Source organism: Sardina pilchardus, chromosome 22 (genome assembly GCF_963854185.1).
Source record: "Sardina pilchardus chromosome 22, fSarPil1.1, whole genome shotgun sequence".
Lineage (NCBI taxonomy): Eukaryota > Metazoa > Chordata > Actinopteri > Clupeiformes > Clupeidae > Sardina > Sardina pilchardus.
Window position 1 is genome coordinate 6,800,185 of NC_085015.1, and position 9,522 is coordinate 6,809,706.

The following is a 9,522-nucleotide window of genomic DNA, read 5'->3' on the forward strand; positions in this document are numbered from 1 at the left end:
TTGCAAGAACTCTGGATTTCCAGGGTAACAGAACCAGCTAACTAAAACTCCACTCCAGTAAACCTAAGCACCAGCTAAGACCAGATAACTGGCAAGGTTTTTATTTTATTATTATTTTAGCAACACTGAAGCACTTTTCCTCTGTTGCATGCACGTTATTTGTCTATCCAGCAAATAATGATGTCCACAGACACGGTAGAGTATGTTGCATGATTTTATGAAAGTATGATGTATTGCAAGTCAAATTTGTAGTTTCTTATGTCTCATTTCATCGAACTACAGATATGCTACCCGATCTGGTAAAGTTACATTGTGCGGTTATAGCCGATAGAGGGCCGCGAAGTGAAAGCAGAAGTGCCATTCACCCTGTTACGAGTTGATGAACCGCTGAAAGGACATTATTTTAAGGTACGGAAAACTCTTTAGCGTTGCTTTAATATATTTTATGCATAAATGCAATTCAATGTGCTTCACATAAAGGCAAAAATAACAGATGAAACAGAGCATTATTAGAACCAAATAATTCAATGATATCAGCATCAGAGATTCAAAGGGCCAGCCAAACTAAGTGTTTTCACAGCCAGCTAACTCAACTCAGAAGAGAGAAAGAATTCAATCTTGATTATTTGTCTTTACTGTGCTTGACTTCTTACCATAGTAACAACACATGTGTGTGTGTGTGTGTGAGAGAGAGAGAGAGAGAGAGAGAGTGCAAAAGAGAGAAGGGAATGTGTGAATGTATGTATACGATATGAGTGACTGTATGGTCTGTGTGTGTGTGTGTGTGTGTGTGTTACCGTGCACGTGGGAGGTCTGTTCACTGGACGTGTGGATGGATGTTCCTGTATTTGTGTGTGTTTGGAACATGGATTCATTACTACATTAACGTCTCTGTGGAAACATTTCCCTACAGAGTTCCTCAGTCGGCCTTCCGAATTCATGCTGTGTGTGTGTGTGTGTGTGTGTGTGTGTGTGTGTGTGTGTGTGTGTGTGTGTGTGTGTTGACTGATGAAACAGTAGGACTTGTTCTGCACTCTAAAAACTAAAACACATCTCCTCACCATCTGCTGATGCACTACAGTGTGCGGTCTCCACGACAACCACTTTTCTCAAAGAAGAACCGCAGGGCCTGTTGCATCACCGTGTTCTATGCAGTGCTGTCCGACTCATTTACAATATCAACAGGATTCGTTTAATTGATGGGCACACACAGACAAGGTACAGTTGAGGACAGCCAGGCTTACACAAGCAGGCTTTTTCATGGGCACCTATTTCAAGAAGCTCCCTATAACGGTTGATGTGTAAAGCACTCATATATCTCATTAGACAGGCCGTGTTACACAAAACACGCTTGTCTTTAACTGATCGACCTTTTTAAAATATAACAAGGAAGAATCAACAGAAGTGGAGAATTAATCATGAGATAAATAAATAAACAAATAGATAAATAAAACAGTTTAGACAGCAGGTTCTCACATTGACACTGACGTCAGTATTCGGCAGGTTAGCATGGCGTGTCGCCCCTGAGTCTCTCAGCATATGTTTCTCTCTCTCTCTCTCTCTCTCTCTCTCTCTCTCTCTCTCTCACACTCACACACACACACACACACAGACAGACAGACAGACAGATTCCTGTTGCAGCCTTTGAGCCAGACCAGAACTCTCACTCTTTCTCTCTCCCGTTTCCTCAGGGGAGAAAATGGCCGCCATGGCTATTTCACAAGACTGTAAAACACTGTGGCATCATCTGCTATGTTTACTCTGTGCTTCACAGGCTGGGTTTGCCTCACCTGTCAGCAAGACCAGACCAAAGAACTCATTTACTGAAACCATCAGCGCAGAACCCCTTAACAGGCCCACGCCTCGCTACTGGTGCTTATAATTAGCATAAAACAAACTACTCTGTCAGACGGCTGCCTTTAAAAACATGAAAAAAAGAGAAAAAAAAATACTAATTTCAACCAGCTGAATTAGACTCTGGCACTGCAAGACTAACACCCGGCCTACAGTATACCAGGTGTGCAACTCAAGCACTCCATCTGCAGAGCGGAAAAAATACTTTTAGAAGATTTAAAAAAAAAAAAAAAAACATATGCACCACTATCATATCTGGTGTAGCCAGTTTCATTGATTACAGTGGATGCTACACTTTTAAAACAAATGTGTTGAAAACAACACAATTTGCGTTGTTTTTTTGATTTTTTTTTAACACATCTCTGTGTCCAGGTAATGAAAAGAGATTTGTTTTAAGAGTGAAGTCCGGAGTTCTTCAGTTACGTGTCTGGTGTAGGGTCCCCCGTAGGAGCCCGCCGAGCTGAAGTGATTTGCGTCTTTGTTAAACATCCAGTAAAACTGGTGGCAAACTGGACTGTAAAACCAGAACACAAATGACCGGTGTTTACGGAGAACCAGCCTCAGTGCTTAAACCCAGTCTTCTGAGGAATGTGCTGCCTTTTCTCAACATGGTGTGTGTGTTTTCCAAACGCAAAGATACACTCAGCAACCTTGTGGAGAGGACACAATATAGCTGTGTACAACACAAGACTCCAAAGGCTACATGAAGTGCTCAGATGCAACCCCCCTAAATCCATCTGACCACTTTTCTTTTGAATAAGCATTTTTTTTTTTTTATCAGGCTCCTATGGGTTTTTGTCTTCAAAATCGACATTTCAGACCAGGAAGAGAGTGGTATTTAGCAAGTTTTGAAGCAAAATTGTTTGATAAACATATACTGTGTGTGGAGAACATTCACTCACCATCGTCATCTAATCTTTGACTGAGGTGATGTTTAGAGGCTTTTCCATCTGAACTCTTCATATAGAATTAACGAATACTTGAGAGCATGAATTTAAAGACACAGAACCCTAAATACCAAGGTCATGGTTCAATTTGATAGGCTGCCTAGAGCAGAAGAGATGGAACAGAATCCTGGGCCGTGTTCTAAATCACTGATCTTGGAGCTGATCAACTCAGATGTGAATTCTGTACTGGTGGCCGGTCCGTGTGAGTGTGTTTGGGTGTGTGTGTGTGGTATCCAGGGTAATCTGAGGTTGCATGTAAGCCAAGTGTGTGAGAGATCAGGGTTTGAAAGGTTTGTAAAGGTCAAAGGTCAGGCTCTAAACTCCCCTTGACCCCTCCAGGAGAGGATTTGGGTGTACGGTGTGGAATGTCTGCCAAAGGTGAGATGTCTTTGCGGTCTTTCCCCTTTTACTTGTCTTCTAGGTACGCACACACACTCTTTCACTCTCTCTATCTCTCTCACTGTCTGTGCCTATACAGTATATGTCTTTCAACTGAGATCATGGAAACTCTTTACAACTCGGTTTGTAGAGAGAGAGAGAGAGAGAATGAGAGAGAGAGAAAGGGAGAAAGAGAAAGGGAGAGAGAAGACAAGAAAAGGAAGAGAGTCTAGGATGACGTGAAGAGGGGTGGAGAGAAGTCATCCATGTCACAGAGTGCACTGCCTGAGTTTATTCTCGTCTTCCAACTACAAGGTCACCCGCTTTTACAGTTCTTGACCAGCTCTGTCCACTTTTCCATCACGCCAGACAAGACAGCACGGAACACTCACGTTCCTCACGAGTTCCTCGCACCTGCTGCAGAGAACGTGCCCAGAACTCTAAGGTTGCCATGGCAGCCACTTCGCCACCCACTGACTGTTCCATGTTCCACGCACCTGTAGAAATCCTGCGACGCACCTGTGAATGACGAGGGAGGCCAGTTGCGGCTGTCTGAACGCTCGCTACTGTAGCTCATCCCAAACGTCACTCTGCAATCAGCCCAGGAGGGACATTCTCTAAAACCATTTTGACATTTTACGTGAACGCCACAACATGCTGTAGGGCCAAGGCTATAGTTTGAGGTCTTTGATTTATACTGCTGTGATGTCTTCATGCAACAAATGAAAACTTTTATTGTCTGGAATCTTTATCTGGAATTATTTATTTATTTCTCTCTCTCTCTTGCTGTGTGTGTGTGTGTGTGTGTGTGTGTGTGTATGTTTCTTTCTCTCCGTGTGTGTGTGTGTGTGTGTGTGTGTGTGTGTGTGTGTGTTTCTTTCTCTCTGTGTGTGTGTGTGTGTGTGTGTGTGTGTGATGCCCATAACACAGTACCCTCCCCAACCACTGACACTTCCATGGCACACTGATGTTTACCTTGTGTCTGCACACACGTATGTTATTTTGATTTTATTTCCCAAATGATTGAACGGTCTGGTCGAATCGGCTACACATACGCAACAAATCAGTCCAAAAATGCCATCCTCCCTTTTATTGTGCCTGGAAAGACACGCCAATGCAATGCAAAGCACTGCAGTGACTTTACATCTCACTGTAACGACTTTTTGGGCTATAATTTGAAACTGCACGAGTCGATATCTCTATCTGTGTCTCTGCTTATTAACTGACCCGATCGTTAATTAGATATTCTATTACCATTACTAGTGCATCATTAGCCAGTTTTAACATTCACAGGAACGTGATGGAGGTTTACTTTAAATGAAGTTTAACAGTCATTTCTTGTGTATTAGCCGCGTTTTATGCAAGTTAAAAGAAACGAAACCATATTAATACCATATCAACTGCCCCCATGTATTAACCTCATAGCTGAAGACATTTCGCAAGATTGATGTACAGTATAAACCGCGGCAAATAGTTGGGAAATTACGGTGGTATTTACGGTGGTTTACTGGTATTAATTGCTACCTAATATCTCCTCTCTGTGTAGCTTGAATGTTATTCTCATTTTTGTAAGTCACTTTCGATAAGAGTCATCTAAATGTATTCACTGAACAGACGCTTTTATCCAAAGTGAACTACAGCAAGATAATAGCATTCAAGTTATAATGCAGAGGAGACTTTGACTATAAATTGCTACTGCTGCATTTGTTGATACTTTTACATTCATAGATAAGAGGATAAGAGTGCCGAATAAATGGTTTGACATTTAAAGGAATAATAGGCTATGTATGTTCATGCCCACTATAGGGTCATGCACACTCTATTAAATGAGCAAAATGGCTTTGCCTAATAATAACATTTGCCTTACTTTGTGCAGGGCAGTATTAGCTCATAAGCAACCTTGGCTGTATTGAAAGGCTCTTTATAAATCAAATGTATTTTTTTTATTATTCTTATTATAACCTGGTTCACTGTGCGTCATTATAGGTCGTATAGGTCTGCACTAACACTGAGGACTGAGGAACCTCATTAACAACCTGCAGGGCATAAACTCTGAGACACTAATAAACCTTGGGGGGGGGGGGGGGGGGGGGGGTATGGGGGGTGCAGGGGGGGCTCTGTGGTGTTGCTGCAGTCAATGAGAGAGTCTGAGGCTTTTACAGCCTGCCTACTGATGGGCCCTGATGATGGTAAACACTGTGATGACTCCGACTGTCTCTCCTCCATCAGCAGAGTCTACGCACCAACAACAGCACATGTGGAGCCTATCAATCAGTGTCTGACCCCTGCCACCTACACACACACACACACACACACACACACACGCACATATGCACACATACATACACACACATATGCACACACACACACCAGACTCCGAGAGTAAGTGTTAATGTACTTTAAGTGCCCCGTTATTCAGCTCCAGTGTGTACACCCGGGCATGGAATGGACTGGAAGGGGGGCAACTGGGGCAACGCTTCAGAATAGAGAGGTGGGGTGTGTGTGTGTGTGTGTGTGTGTGTGTGTGTGTGTGTGTGTTGGGGTGTGTGTGTGTGGGGGGGGGGGGTGTATGTGTGTGTGTGTGTGTGTGTGTTGGGGGGGAGGGGGGTGTGTGTATGTATGTGTGTGTGTGGGGGGGGTTGGATTGTCGGGTCTGTTAGGGTTGGTAGTGTTCACACCGAAAGAGGAGGGTCTTTGGGAGTGACCAATAGAGGGTAGAATAGGGAAGTGGAATGGGGGGGGGGGGGGGGGTAGAGTTAGGGGGGTGCAGAAGCCGGGGCCATAGGAGGGGCTGGGGGGGGGGGGGGGGGGGGTGCAAGAGGGTATAAGAACCCTGAGCGAGCGCTGGTCGTGCCTGCTGTCTGTTCACTGACAACCCCTCTGTGGTCCTGTGGCTCTACTTGGTTTCTTTCTCCATTTCTTTTCCCGTCTTCTTTTTCACTTTTTCGCTGCGCTGCTCTCATCCCCCTCTTCCTGGTCAGCTCGGCGTTGAAGATGTTGGGACGGACAGTGCTGCGGACGGCACTGCTGCTGTGGCTGGCTCAGGTCACTCTACAGGGAGGCACAGGTGTGTGTGTGTGTGTTGGAGGGTCTGTGCAGATGTGCTACTGCATGCTGTGTGCGTCTCTGTGCGAAAGAGCAGGTCACATGTGTGTATGCTGGCATATCTGAAAGTTCTGACCAATAAGGCATATTGAAACGACAATGTAAGCATGTGTGTGTGTGTGTGTGTGTGTGTGTGTGTGTGTGTGTGTGTGTGTGTGTGTGTGTGTGTGTGTATCCATCCCTTGGCCTCACATTTGTGCTGACAGATATATGACTCACAGACAGACAAGATGTATTGCTTTGCCCAAAGTCCTAGGTTATGCGATTTAATGGATACATCCATGTTTTGTAGGGGCCTATTTTGCTTAAAGTGATAAGTGTCTTTGTCAGTCACAAATGCAGATTACATTAACAGTATTTTAAGAGCTAATATAATTGAATTCTATTGGCAATCAATTATATTTCCCAGCTGCATTAGACGTTTTAAATGAGGCTATGTTTGCCCGAGTACTGAAACAAAGAGCAAGACTTAGACAATAGTTTAATAAACTTTGTGCAATCTGATGGCGTCGGGACCAAGTTGATTAATCACCTCGTGCAAGGTGTGCGCGTCACTGATGCGCCTCTGTTGTGGGCCGCGCAGCCCGCGTGATTTATCGCCCCTGTAACGCGTCCAGATGTGCGGTTGAGCTCCATTAACAATGTATCTACTGAGTCCAAAACTTGAGGCTATCACCTCAAGACAGAGAAAATATACTCAGTCTCAGCCTGTCTGTCAGAGACGAAGGGGCTGCCTGATGGTGGCGAAAATCACATCTGGACATGTTTATTGTGTAGGATTGCTTTTCCAACGGAGATTTAATTACTTTTCTCCGCTGGAAATCAAATGTCCCATGGCATGCTGATTGGGTCATTTACCAGGTTGCACCTTTAATATGTTTTTAGGGGGTTGGATTGTGCAGTGTAGACTACAAAGGCTAATTTGACCATTCGTCATGAACGACGTTTCCAGTTATGGATAGTAGCAAGGTGTTAGCCTACCGAAGTCTCTTAAATCTAAAGCTTGTCACGGGCCAGTGTCATCTACCAACCGTTGTCCGGAAAGAAGAAGAAGTAGAAATGTACAGAAACCTGTTCTCCTTACGCTGGCGTTCACGCGCAGAATTTCGAAGGATCCTGTAAAATGTTGGACGGACAAATATTCATACTACGCTAGCAACGTCGACGTAAGGTGCGCTGTGGAATCTTCTAGAGATTTCGTGAAACAACCTTCCTTACCCTTCCACTCTCGTCGTAGACTCTCTTCCCGCAAATCAAAGAAATTGAAACTTTGGTGTTAGCGCCCATCTGAATGTGACATCTCACTGTGAGGCCGCTGTTTTATGGCTTGTACACAGTCCCTCTATTGATGCGTCGAGGCCCCTGATTCAATGTGGCGCGCACACACAGCATGGCGAGAGTCGTGAGCTGGCGAGGTTCGGCGCTCCATGACGCAGCACTTTTATGATGTCCTCTTTTGGCCTTTACTGCGCCAAATGAAACGCTAAGTGAAAGTATTCGACAAACATACAACATGTCCTTCCATCGTCAGGTGTGTGCTCTAAAAATAAGCGGTGTCCTTGACACAAAAAAAATACCTCATCAAAGAATGTGCACTGTCCATGTACTGTGATGAAGTAATCTTTGTGACACACGGAAATGACATATCACTCTTAAGAAAGATAGTTTGATAGTTAAACTGGTAATGGCAATGATAATGTATTAGATGTTTTGCCTTGTTCTTGTTTAGACCGTAGTTTATTAATGAAGACATTGTGTGACTATCAATTTGACATCTTTTCTCTCAGGATATCGGCCACACAATGGTGGGGTTGGACGGATGCTAATTCCATCAACAGGTAACGTGCCCTTGCTATTTTCATGCATTAAACTATTAACTGTGTACTGTATGTCTGTCAGTCTTGGTATTGGCCTACTTACTTACTGTAAGTTATGGTGACCAGACGTCCCCAGTTTCAGGGGACAGTCCCCATTTTTGGTTGGCTGTCCCCAGGAAAATACAGAAAAACTACATATGTATATATATATATTTTTTTGATGATAAAACTTGTATTTCAATCAGATTGATAGTGAAACATAAAGGTTTCACTACCCGCCCCCCCCCCCCCCCCCCCCTCCACATTTTTGGGATTATGTCCCCGGTTTTGGTCTCGGACATCTGGTTACCATAGGTACTGTAAGTGTAATGATATGTAAGATGTGGTGGTACCTCAGTGAAGTCCCAATGCTTAGAGAGCTCTGGCAGGATTCTGTGTAGATCTTTCCAACGTGTACACATACAGTATGTCTGCTTCTCTAGCTTCACAATTCCACTTATCAGTGTTTGATTTGTGATCATGCAGGTTGTGCAGGTTGTTACCACATTAAATTGTCTGAGGTCTTGCAAGAGTCTTTAACTGTATTGCCATTATACTGGGAAAGTGCTTCTGGTTCTTCAGTCACATTTTCTGTTGGCTCCCAACAGCTCATCTTGGACCACAGGCAGCCAACGGCTACGGGAACGGGAACGGAAACGTGAAGGGAAACGGTAAGAACCACCTCTAGCCTGCAGAGCTCAGAAATCAGATGCATTATGTTTCAAATTATATAAGAACAACCTCAATGACACACCACCAGTAGACACAATATGGACAAGAGTGTGAAGGCCCAACAGATCCTCTTGTCATGTGTTGGGGGAACTTCACCTGTAAGTGTCTGCATAAGCACCAAAGGTAGTTCCAGAAGGCCCATTAGGTCATGGTACTGCTTCTTAATACTGTAATGGGTGCCAGCTGGAATGTAGCTGTGCAGTATGTAAACATCCCTTCAGATGCCTTAAGAGACATGCTAGTAAAATATGCTAGCACCCATGGCTTTTAGCTCCATAATAGACATACTGTATTAGTGAGAGATGCGAGTACCCATGTAGCATCTTAAAAGAAGTGCTAGTGAGATATGCTAGCACGCAGAGGTTTTAGCTCCCGTGCTAGTGTGCTGGCCTCCCAATCCAATGAAGGTGCTCCAAGTTGTGGGTTCGAATCTGGACAGGTGCAGGGTTGAGTGGCACGGTCAACGCCAAGCAGATTACGTGTGGATATGGGGACTGGTGGTCTGGCCTTTCTGCTGGGCGTGTAGCTGGATAATTAGTTTTATGCACATTCAAGACAGCCTTTTATGGTTGGCTACTGACACTAGGGTCTACATAGCATCATTTCTGGATAAACCAACATTCAAAGTAACGAGTCTTTGTTTCAGCTTT

The 9,522-nt window shown here is 44.2% G+C and overlaps 1 protein-coding gene across 1 annotated transcript in view; it reads left to right on the forward strand.

Moving 5' to 3' along the window:
• Positions 1–6,173: 6,173 nt before the first annotated feature.
• Positions 6,174–9,522, forward strand: part of cmn (calymmin) — a 12,599-nt gene continuing 9,250 nt past the window's right edge. Inside the window, exons 1-2 of the mRNA XM_062526938.1 lie at positions 6,174–6,246; positions 8,749–8,811. Of these exons, the coding sequence (XP_062382922.1) occupies positions 6,174–6,246; positions 8,749–8,811 (136 nt within the window). The remainder of the gene's footprint in view (positions 6,247–8,748; positions 8,812–9,522) is intronic.